The 12,641-nt window shown below is 48.7% G+C and overlaps 1 protein-coding gene across 1 annotated transcript in view; it reads left to right on the forward strand.

Moving 5' to 3' along the window:
• The window catches only part of HPSE2 (heparanase 2 (inactive)), a 717,063-nt gene extending 704,422 nt beyond the window's left edge, over positions 1-12,641 (forward strand). The window contains exon 12 of the mRNA XM_070363563.1: positions 10,040-12,641. Coding sequence (XP_070219664.1) covers positions 10,040-10,205 — 166 coding nt within the window. The 3' untranslated portion in view covers positions 10,206-12,641. The remainder of the gene's footprint in view (positions 1-10,039) is intronic.

The following is a 12,641-nucleotide window of genomic DNA, read 5'->3' on the forward strand; positions in this document are numbered from 1 at the left end:
TAAGTCTCTGGGCTGGGACCCAGACACCAGTATTTTTTTAAAGCTCCCAAGTTAATTCAAATATGTGGCCAAAGTTGAGAACTATTGTCCCTTTAAAAATGCTGGAACAAGATTCCAGCTGATTTGCATCTTTGATTTCACCCAGATTCTATTCTTCATGCAGGCACAAAGCCATTTTACCAAAGGTGTGAACATGCCAGGAGCCCCTGGGAGCTCTCTCTATGACTAAGTGGAAAGATGTGTACGGCTCCCAAACGTTTTACTGTTTGTTTGTTTTAACTCCCAGATTAGTAGTGTACAGATCACTGTACAGATTAGAGGATTATAAAACACTTTTATATTTTACAGTGACTTGACATCTTAAACCAAGATGCTTAGGAATCCAACGTCTTCACTGTTATTTTCTGAGAGATTTCATTTGTTCTCAGCTCCAGAACACATTTTCTTCCAGATCATTCCTAGCAGCTGGAATCTCTCTGCATAGCTGAGCATCAATACTGTGGTGTCCCCACCCCAGCTCCACTCACATGGGCACCCTCGTTGCAGGCAGAGATTTCCACTCTGTTCCGGATGACCCAGATGAAATTCTGGTGAAGGAGCACTTCAGAGCAAAGCTAACATGTTTCCGAGCAGTTGATTCTACACTGAGGGGCAGGGAAGCTGAATACATAGGCAGTTCTGGTGGGCAGAAAAGTAAAGGTCCCTGTCTTCTCCTTTCTCCTCATCTTCCAGAGGCTCTGGTTTAGGTGACAGACCAAGATAAGCCTCAAGGAACTGAAAAGTCCTAAGCTACCTCATCCCTATAGCAGGGCCAGGGCCTTGAGTCAGCATTTCTTTGGCTGCCAAGCATCAGGAGTCCACAACAGGATCTGGTTCATTCCAGACAAGGGGCTGGAGCACCAAGCTGTGGACCAGTTACCAAACCCCAGCAAACACTTGGCAGCCTACATCTTCCCCAGTGACCTCAAGAATGACTCAGAATCACCACACTCCTTGCACGCTGACATCTATGGGCCCTGGAGCAGAACCTGTGCCACCTGAGACATCTTATTTTTCCCTTTTAAGAGTATGCCAGTGCTCCTCATGTGCACTGAGGGAACACTGTCAAAATCTGATAAAACCGAGGTATTTATCCCGTTGGCTTAATGTATTTGAATAGGTATCCGAGAAGCCGAGCCTTTACAGTGTTGCTGTTGTTGTTGTCTAGTCACTAAGTTGTGTCCGACTCTCTGTGACTCCATGAGCTATAGCCTGCCAGGCTCCTCTGTCCATGGGATTTCCCAGGCAAGAATACTGGAGTGGGTTGGCATTTCCTTCTCCAAGCGATCTTCCCAACCCAGTGATTGAACCCACATCTCCTTCAAGTGTTTGTGGCCCAGATGGTAAGCGTCTGCCTGCAATGCAGGAGACCCAGGTTCGATCCCTGGGTCAGGAAGATACCCTGCAGAAGGAAATGGAAACCCACTCCAGTACTCTTGCCTGGAAAATTCCATGGACGGAGGAGCCTGGTGGGCTACAGTCCATAGGGTCGCGGGACACAACTGAGCAACTTCACTTTCACTCTCCTGCTTGGAAAGCAGATTCTTTACCCCTATGCCACCTGGGAAGCCCCCATGGTTTTTGTAGCTGGTTTCTCTCGTGGTTTGAGTGTGATATACCTAAGATGTGGAGCTCCGAGATGGTCACAAAATCAAACTTTCTTCCCAAAGTGCCCCCAGATGACTCCCTCTCATCTGATGGAAATGAACACTATCAGTATAAATCCAGATTCCTTAGCTAAGCTCTCATCTTCTCTGCCAAGTGTGCTAAGTTATTTTGAACCACTAGAAGCAGATGGTAGGATCCCATGATGGTTTAGACCATTATCACACAGACTTGGATAGAACACAGTTCAAATCATGACTCCCAAACCTAACTGCCAACAGGAAAAGCTTATATCCCTGACAACCTGCCTATAAAATCCTCAGCTCTGCTTGCATAAAGGAATCCGAGTGTTTTCCCTGTTGAGCGATATAAGAAGTTAGATCAACACTCCTCATTTCAATATGCTCTCAAAGAGTAGGACTTAGGGAAAGTGATCGTATCCACCTTAAACTGTTCAAGTGGCCAGGAACTTCATATATGATGAGGGCTTTTTGAGGGGTAAGGGGAACAGGAAGCATTCACCCCCATTTTTCAGTCTCCTCTCTTTAACAACATCAGAGGAAGGGACTGGAGTGTCCAAGCAGCCACATGAGAATAGAGACTGACTGAGTGGAACTCGACAAGAATTCATTTAAACTACTATCCTGGGCAATAAGGCACTGAGCCACGTGCCACTGAAAATTTTAAAAAAGAGAACAATTAGTTTAGCAGGTGAAATGACTGCAGCACAGAGAATAAATCTGAGATGTCGCATGCTGAAAAGAAGCTGCCAAAAACGTGCCCCTCTTCCAGCTGGGGCTCTCAGATAAGGTTGGGGTGGAGGAGGCCACATTCAAAGGGGCCTGGAAGACACATCAGGCTTTTTGACAGTCTACCAGATTTCAGGCAGAGCAAAAAGCTCATAGGTCACCCTTGGGAGGAAATCATCTTCCCTGTGACCCCTGAGGAGTAGCAGCTCTCTCAGAGGGTCATGAACATCCTACCGCCTTTGCTCCAGCTGGGCAAGTGGGGACCAGGAGACACGAGGCTGCTTGCAGCCACTTGTGAGCAGTCCTCCTCAGCGGGTAGTCTCTCACGGCCATTTCAAAGGAACCTCCCTCCTGTCTAAGCTACTCCAGATGCACAGCCTCTCCCGGAGAAGCAGGGGAACGGAGCGGAGCAAGGCTCCTCTGTCCTCAAACCCGGCCGGGCTCCCTCCCGGCTCTAACCTGCCCCTGACCTGGAAAAGGGCAGGGCAGCTGCACACACCAGCTTCCTAACTCAGCGAGGGGGCCTCCAGGGGCAGCGGGACCTCGGGGGGCCTGTAAAGCGCACACAGGTGCTGCCGGCGGGAGGGCGGGGCGCCAGGACCGGGGTTGGAGAGCGGGGCGCCGGGAGCCCCGCACGAGCGCGGGCCCCTCCCTGCACGCCGGCGAGGAAGCCGCTCCCCCAGCAGGAATCGCTGCGGATTTTGCATGGTTCCTTAATATTAGCCACATGGAGGCGGTGGGGGGGGGAGGGCGGGGTGGGAGGCGGTTAATGGACCGCAACGAAGTTTTTGCCGGGATTGGACTGATCCTGAGGTTTGTAGCTCCAAGAGGCCAAGCGCCGGGCCCGTCTCCGGGGCTCCCCGGGACTGGAGAGCGGGCTGGAAGGGCAGAGGCAGGAGCTCCGCTGCCTGGGAGCCGCCGCGCGGGCTCTCGGCACCGTTGTGAAGAGCAAGAGTGCCCTCTAGTGGCAGGCGGGCGAGCCCGCTGGCGCTAGAACTAGGAGGTTGTAAGGGTTATGCCCTCCAGTGTCCCCACCACCACTCAGATTCTTACACCTTCTGCTTTCTCTTCTCCTTCCTCCCTCTCTTCTGCTCCCTACTCCATCTTTCCCTCCTTCTCTCCCTGAACAATCTAGAAACCCCAAACCAGAGCCAACTGTGACATTGCTAGACCTTCACGTGTCATGCTCAGAATGTGAACTGTAACTCAAGTCTCTGTCCTCCCACCCTAGTGTCTTTTCCTTCCAGATTGTGATTTATCTACCCACATATTTACATCCAGGCCTTCTTTTACTGAGCACCTGCTGTGTGAGTTGGTGGACGGGAGAGCGCAGGATGAGCAGGACCGACACAGGGTCTTCCTAACTAGGGGAGAGGCTGACAGGCAGTCAGCAAGCCGGATACTGTGATGAGCGCAGAGACAGAGAAGTGCTAGGTGATCGGGAGTACTTTGCGGGCACCTGACCTGAAAGACAGGTAGGAATTAGTAAAGAAAAGGAAGCCGGAAGCAGGGAGGGAGTACAGAGAAAGTTCCAGGCAAAATGACATGTACAAAAGCCCTGAGAGTAGAGAGTTTGTGACTGGAGGAAGCTTAACACAGAATGAAAGGAGGTAGTGGGTAGTGGGGAGCTTCAGTGGGCAGGAGCTCGGGGAGCCTCTAAGGCCTTGCTTATGGGGTCTCCCAAGGCCCTTGGAGAATGTTCTAAGACCAGCAGGAAGTTACTGAACATTTAGACAGGTGAACGTCATAATCAGATTTCTACCTGTGCAGGATCACTGAATTTGGCTTTAAACTCTGCTTCAAGCTAGCTATTAGACTGTGGGCAACCCACCTGAAAAGTATGGGAACCAGAAAGAATCTTAGGGTTCACCTAGTCTGTCTTACAGACAGAGAAACCTAAGTTCACAGAAGGCAGATCACTTTCTCAAAGTGGTGGAGATGGAACTAGTTATCTCTGAGACCTTTCACCTCCCATTCAAGGCCCCAGATATGCCAGCAGAAACCTGTCACTAGCTCCCCAGGCTGCTCCCAATAATACACAGGCTTCCCTTGCCTCTGTCCCCACAAAAATCCACCCAGAGCCAGACCAACAAATTATCTTCAAGACTGGCAAAGAGCATGCTCACTAGAGTTGCTTCCCTGAGACATCAGAAGAGCTGAAAGCTTACTTCAGTGTCCACAGCTAGCAAGAACCTTAATGAGACCAGAGATTGTAGACAGGTGGTGGGGGGTGGATGGTGACCTAGCCAGGGGGATCCCACAGAGACCCAGGGAGCAGAGGGCTTGACTCCAAATTGAGACCTGGAATCCCATTTCAAATAGCATGCAGTGTAAAGAAAACAAGTTTAGGAATTGCAAAGCAGCTCAGACTTTGAAAAAACAGATGGTGATTTAAGAAAAAAAACAGCACAGTTGTCCTAATATTTGGATAATTTAAAAGCCCTCAGCAGCTAGGGAATTAAGAAAAATAGCTCCACGTAGGCTGGATCATTTAGCATCTGGTTTGAAAAGTCACAGGCTGGGAAAGAGGTCCCAGAATGTGATGAAAATATGATAAGAAAGGTTTTAAAAGAAAGAAACATGATCCTAGTGAGTGCCATGTGGAATTGGGGAACAACACAAATAATAGAAACAGGTGTCAAGAGGCCTGAACCCAAGACTAAGCTTAGCCAGCTATTAGCTGTGTGACCTTGCCCAGGCCACCTAACCTGTCTGACCTCATCTCAATAGTGAAGTTAAAATAATAATAATAATACTTGCCTATGTACCTCACCGGGCTCTTTAGCAGTCACAAGGGAGGTATAATGCTGCAGGCACGTCTCAGCTCCACCGCTGAACGGCTGCACGACTTGGGTGAGTCTTAGATCCCTCTAAACGTCAATGTCTCCGTCTGCAGGGGTGCTAACACCTGCCTCGGCTGGTAGTTGTGAGGACTTCACGCAATAGAGTAAATCACAGCATCTCACCTTTGGCATAGACAGTGCTCAATAATCAGTGGTTTTTATCATTCACGTGATATGTTTGCAAACTGTTCAGTGCATAGAAGTGAAAGATAATTGCGATATTTAGTGTGATATGACTTAACTGGGTAATAGGATAAATATTACAATAAAAACATAAACAGGAAAAATAGAATGGAGGTGGTATAGCATACTGTCCATCATTATAATGAAGGAACTTTGTAGATAAGGACATGTGAGGACTTAAAGTCTCACAAAATCAGCTCATGTTGGCTTAGCTAAGAGATGGTCATATAGATCTTTTTTAAGATGAAAAACTCTAGCGATGATCAATGGTCTGTGTCTGATTGGGATAAGGTACCTAGTGAGTGACTGTGAAAATCAGCGATAATTCAGGTCTTATCTAACATCTCCAGGGCCACTGAGAGCAAGAGTAATTGGTACATTAATGAAATCTGTAAAGACAGCGAATGTCCAGGGAGCCTCTTTAGAATTGGAGAAACTCAGCCCGGGAATACCAGAAATAATGTGAAAGGGCCTCAAAAGTCCATTCGCTCGTTCAGAAAATATTTCACCCCAATTCTATGCCAAGAACCTGAGTATTCAGGGTGAAGGCACCATTCCTTTCCTCACCAAGCTCGCAGCCCAGTGAGGGGCACAGGGCAAGTCCTACCATTCAGTGTGGTTAGAGGGAAGTTTGGGGAAAAAGAGAGCCCATAGTCGGGGCTGCTGACCCAGGGCTCAGAGAAGATTCCCCAGAGGGGACAACAAAAGAGCAGGCTCGGCAGGGACCCAGAACAGTTGTCCCACGGAGGAGGAAGATTGACTGTGCTCCAGGTGGAGGGAGTACCACACACGATGACCCGGATCACGCAGGGGCAAAATGCACCCTCGAGTTCTGGGAATCCTTTGTGATGTCAACAGATGTCGATGGCCCTCCCACATTATAGTAATTGTCCCTTTAAAAATCTTTAGCTTGATAAAAGCACATGATGCCCCCTTCTTCCCAAAATACCTATTAGGAATTTTACAACAGTTTTAAATGAACTCATCTCTTATCCCAGCAGTGTCTACAGGTATTTGCATTTGAAAAATATTTACTGTTCTTTTAAATGAACTCATGTATTTTATTCCCAACAGGATCTACTGACCTTTTCATTTGAGAAAGATCTACCTCATTTATGTACAAAGCTTAACTGTTTTTCATCAGGAACAGTCTGTTCATTCATACACTGATGATGTCCTTACAGTGACTGCCAGCTCACCCCAAACCCACCTCCAGAGGTCTGTGATCTACAGTTAGCCCTGGAGTAAGGGGCAGGGGCAGCATCTGAGACTGGGGAGGTGCCCAGAGCTTGGCTTCATCATCCGGATTAAGGGAAGGGATGGCGTTGTTGGAGAGTTTGAAGCATGGACAGCCACAGATGGCTCTCTCAGCAATGTGGCTGGCATGGGGGATGAAGGCGAGGCCAGGGGCCAGAAACAGGTCATGGGTTCGTTCTGAACTAAATAATAGCAATGAAGAAAGAGGAAGAAGCAGATTTGAAAAATATTAAAAGGTAGAATTGGTTGGATTTAGCAACTTCCCAGGTGGCTCAGTGGTAAAGAATCCTCCTGCAGTGCTAGAGACACAGGTGACATGGATTTGATCCCTGGGTTGGGAAGATCCCCTGGAGGAGGAGATGGCAACAGGCTCCAGTGTTCTTGCCTGGAAAATTCCATGGACAGAGGAACCTGGTGGGTTATAGTTCATAAGGCTGCAAAGAGTCAAACACAACTTAGCAACTGAGCATGCGTGCAGCAACTCCATACCTGGGACCTGGAGGAGAAGACCCAGATGACTCCCAGGTTTATGGCTTAGGTAATCCGACAGATGGTAGAACCAGCCCAGAGATTAAAAAGTCAGAGATTCGAGGAGATCTTGATTTTGGACACAATGACTTTTGAAGTTCCTTTGGGACAGTTAAGCAGAGGTATGTAAATCAGAAGAAAGATGCAGGCTTCAGATACAGATTTGGGGAGCAGCAGCATGCAGATAGTAATCCAAGTCCTGTGTGTGGGTAACAGCATCCAGTGGGAGTGTGTCGTATGGAAAGCAGAGAGGTCCAAGGACCAAGCACCAGGAGTCCCAGCATCTGAGAGGCAGGTGTAAGGGAATAGTCCCCCTGAAAAGGAAATGGCATGCAAAAATGAAGGAGAGAAACAGGAAGAGGGAGACACGCAGACAGACAGACCGCTACCATGAGAGCCAAAGGAAGACAGTTTCAGGAGAGGAGCCGTGAAACTCGCCGTGTCACAGTACAAGGACCAAAAAGTTCACCTACCCGGCATGACCATGAATAACGACAGAAAACACTGTCTCCCACGTAATGGCTCACTATGCTTTCAAAGCACTTTGACATTTATATTTCATTTCAATTCGTTCTACAGCCCATATCGCCTGTCTTCTCACAGATGCAAAACCGCAGGAAGTGTGATGAAGAGCTTTGCAACCGCCATCTAGGAAGTCAGTGGCCGGCTCCTGGAGTTAGAGATCAGTCCAGAATCTTGGTCATGCTCCCTGGTTCTGCTTACACCTGAGTCACCTTTTTAACCAACCAATATCCCTGGTGGCTCAGACAGTGAAGAATATGCTGTCTCCACCAGAGACGGTTATAAAAAGTTCTCGAATTCTGAGGAGGTCAACACTGCTCTTTAGATCCCGATTCTTATACCTCTGCATCTTCCAGAGGCAGGCCTGGCTCTCCATGCAGGAGACCCTTGCTTGTTCATGCATTCCTCAGTCATACCAACAAGAGAGGGGGGCTGCCCCAGGCCCTTCAGATTTGGACCAGGCCGGAACTGGTCCATGTCGGGCTGGGCCTGGAGCTGCCACTCTGCCCCGCTCTCCCTGGAGCAATTTATATTTCATGTACCTCAAGGAGTTCACGGCTCTGCTGAGCAGGGGGTCTGATCATGAATCTCTAAACCCATCTGTCATTCAGAGCACAGAAGGGATGCGAAACCAAGACCTCTTATCAGTTTCTAACAGTTTTATTCTCTTGGCAGCTCAGATGATACCACTGCAGTGTCACCCCACTGGAGGCTGGGCGAGGCCCAAAGACAGTCGACACTGTCATGCGGATTTTCCAAAAGTCCCTTGCAGCCGTTATTTACAGCTAGTGGCCTGGTTCTGGCCTTTTCTACTTACCCAAAGAGCTGAGCTTCATTCTGGGTGCGTGGCTTCCCAAGTCACATCAGAAACAGCTGGGAGCTTGTCTGGATTCTGTACCACAGACCCCAGACGGGTGATGAGCCATTTCCCTTTGCTGTCTAAGTCCTTCTCAGGGCTGAAGCTGGCTGGTACACAGGAGGGATAAAAGCAAACAGGATAGGTGAACTGGGGTCACAGGTGCCTGCTTTGTCACTTACTTCATGGTGTCCCTAAAATGGAAACATCCTTTAAATATTAGACATGGAAACTCGTGCTCAGATTAGAGGAAGGTAGGTGGTTACGTAGTCACTGTCCTCCTTTAGAACTGCCGGGGACAAGTGACACGATGTCAGTTCTCTCATCTCTCAAATAAACTAATGAAGATGCAGTTATATAGGAACTTCTGGAGCCGTCTTCAGCCTGTGTGTTATTCCACTCTTCAGGTACAAGAGTCCAGTTCAGTTCAGTTCAGTTGCTCAGTTGTGTCTGACTTTTTGTGACCCCGTGTACTGCATGCAGCATGCCAGGCTCCCCTGTCCATCACCAACTCCCGGAGTTTATTCAAACTCACGTCCATTGAGTCGGTGATGCCATCCAACCATCTCATACTCTGTCGTCCCCTTCTCCTCCCGCCTTCAATCTTTCCCAGCATCAGGGTTGCTTCAAATGAGTCAGTTCTTCGCATCAGGTGGCCAAAGTATTGGAGTTTCAGCATCAGCATCAGTCCTTCCAATGAATATTCAGGACTGATTTCTTTTAGGATGGACTGGTTGGATCTCCTTGCAGTCCAAGGAACTCTCAAGAGTCTTCTTCAACACCACCAACTGGACTGCTATTATGGTTTTAAAACAATAGGCATCAGACACTTCTGCTTCTGCCTCAGAGACTTTTTATTTGTCTGAATAAATGATGCGTCTCTGGAACCGGACTGCTGCTGCTGCTGCTAAGTCGCTTCAGTCGTGTCCAACTCTGTGCAACCCCAGAGACGGCAGCCCACCAGGCTCCCCGGTCCCTGGGATTCTCCAGGCAAGAACACTGGAGTAGGTTGCCATTTCCTTCTCCAATGCATGAAAGTGAAACGTGAAAGTGAAGTCGCTCAGTCGTGTCCGACCCTCAGCGACCCCATGGACTGCAGCCCACCAGGCTCCCCCATCCCTGGGATTCTCCAGGCAAGAACACTGGAGTGGGTTGCCATTTACCTGTGTTTAAATCCTGGCTCCCAGGACTACAAGATGTATAGCCTTGGGCAAGTCACTTAACCACACTAGGGAGAATGGGACCAGGACCATTTCTTCCTCAGAGCATTGCTGGGATGTTCACGTGCATTGTTTGAGTGAAGCACCAGCTGAAAGGCTGGGCAGAGCTGGTGTCAGTGAGTGGTCACTGTCTGGGCACGGTCAGTGGACAGGGGCAAGCTGAGGCTGCCCAGGCTCTGCTGCCATGGCTTCCTTTCAAGGCAATAACAAGTCCCATGCTGTTTCTTCTCACTGTAGGTCAGTGCAGCTGAACGGCCAGCCCCTAGTGATGGTGGACGATGGGACCCTCCCAGAACTGAAGCCCCGCCCCCTGCGGGCCGGCCGGACATTGGTCATGCCTCCAGTCACCATGGGCTTTTATGTGGTCAAGAACGTCAACGCTTTGGCCTGCCGCTACCGATAAATCCCCTTACACTCACGAGTCACCAGCAGGCCTGCCAGACTACTTTCCACTCTTCTGCCCTAATGGTATCAGTATTTTTTCAGGCATCTTCTGAGCAACCAACCAGTCTCTGCCAGCCCATCCTGCTGGAATCAACACTGACATGCTCTCCAAAGAGACAAATACCCTAGCATGAGCTTAGCCTAAGTAGGTCACTCCCACCCTAAGGGAAGAAGTGGACGTCCCCCGCACCTGTGTTAGCACGAATGCATGTGTGTGAAGCTGTCTGCAGCCTTGTCCACGCACCATGAGAACGAGCTGACGGTGCGTGCCCAGGACAGATACAACTCCCCACAATCCTGCTCGCGTAGCAGAGTAACTACAGACCTTGGCCTGTGGCTGCTGCCCTCGGCAGAAGATGAGGAAGGAAAAAACCCTGTGGACCTTTGAGAGCCCAGTCCCGCCTAACTCCTTTCCTTTGTCTGTTCCCTGCTGTTGCCTTGGGTTTCATATCACCTCTCCTCCCATAGGGGAGCAAGTGGGTGAGTCAGTGCTGGCCTGCTGGGCGAGCTGTTTATGTAATTTCCTGGCTGATGTATGAGTGTGTGCATCTGGGTTTCTGACAGTGGCATCAATCACTAGCTATTCCTCTGGGAAGCGGGTACTTCTAAAGTAAAATTGCAATCATACTCCAGATTTTGTAAGAAGGTTCTATTCCTTTGTGAATCCAGATTCCCCCAGGGTTGGGACGGGAGTCAGGTAACAGTATTCATTGAGTGGAGAGCAATGTATTAGGCACCAGAGAAAGCAATCATCATCTGTCACGTGGCTGCAAGGGAGAGTTTTAGAGAAAGCACACCCAACCACCAAACACAGACACACAGACACACACACACACATACACACCCCAACTGAACCAAGAAAATAGACCTATCTCAACTTTGAGAGAATATTAAGGGCTTGATAGGGTAAGCCCTTAATGGTTTGGTTGACCAAAACCATCTTTAAAAAAGGTACAAATCAAAGGTCATCAGAGCTGTAAGACACAACTGAATCTAACAACTTTCTGCTGCTTCCCAAGTAGCTGAGTGCTTTCAATAGCTTATATTAGGCAGAAGACTAATGTGCTCATAAAAGATGACCAGATCCATGCTCTCCCAGACCAGCTTATTTGAGCACAGAAAAACACTCAGTTCACCACGTTGGGGAAGGGCGATCTGGAGGCTGAGGTCTCGTGGGGAAACTGTTGAAGAACAGGAGATGGAAGACCCTCTGGGTTGGGCAGTGGGGAGTGGAGTGGTTTAAATTTCACGACGAAGACCTTCTGTATGATTCAAGAAGTTTGTGTGGGTCTTTGCAAACAAGTTACAACTGAAATGACTTTCTTTTCTGTGGATGTGATTTTCTTTTGCAGGATAAATGACACAGGATTTCTTTTTTTAAAGAGGAGGTATTAGACAATGTCATAGGATTCCAATAGAGAGAGACACAATTTCTGCTGATGTGGAAGGATAGCAATTAAGGAGGGGGCACGGTGGCTGAGGCCAGAGGCCGCAGAGACTGCCTGAAAAAGAGTTAAGGAGCAGGGCCAAGCCTTCAGAGTGAATGATAAGGAAGATTAGACAAGAAAGGAGGGAGCAGACTCTCAGTGTGGAAAGCTGGAAATTGGTAGAAGGAATGGAGTCAGTTTTAACAAGCTTATTATTAGGTAAGGAGCAACAGCACCAGGAGGTGTGAAGTGGGAAAGGGGAGACCGAGGACCAGGTTGGACCCGGTCAGTGGTGGCTCAGTGCAGCCCACTGATGCTTCAGGTCAGTGGTAGCTCAGTGCAGCCCACTGATGATTCAGATGTGGGAGCAGGAGAGAGAGAAGTGCCAACACTTGGGGTAGAAAGGCAGGGAAGAAGCAGCCAAGAAAAGAGAAGAAGAAAAAGGAAAAGAGGAGTAAGAGACAAAGAGGTTGTTTCCCCCAATTTAAAAAACTCAGTGCAAATATCAAAGTCTTTTCTGTAATACATACTGGCGCAGGTGCAGCTGCAAGCCCTCATGATAACAGGAGTGACCAGAGGTCCCTGCGGGCCAGCCCTGAGCTAGTTTGCTTTCCTAACATAGCAGCCCTTCAGGGAGATACTATTCATATCTCCATTTTTCCTGTGAGACCTGGAGTGGGCCTGTAGCTGCCCAGGGTCACCCAGGGAATGGGTTGCTGAGCTCAGAACAGTCCAGAGCCTGTTCATTTAAGCACCCAGCTCAGTGGCTGCCTGATTCACAGACTTACCTCTTTCCTTTTTCATAGGTTCCGCTAAATCAGTACAGCCAGAACCTCTGAAGCTCCACTCAGACACACCTTCTGTAAATAAGTGTTGACTTTTCACTAAGACTCTAAATGTTGCAGGATATAGGCAGTCTCTGCTTCTTTTGTCTTTATATATTAAATATTGCTCCTAAATTTTGGTTT

Source organism: Bos mutus, chromosome 26 (genome assembly GCF_027580195.1).
Source record: "Bos mutus isolate GX-2022 chromosome 26, NWIPB_WYAK_1.1, whole genome shotgun sequence".
Classification (NCBI taxonomy): Eukaryota; Metazoa; Chordata; class Mammalia; order Artiodactyla; family Bovidae; genus Bos; species Bos mutus.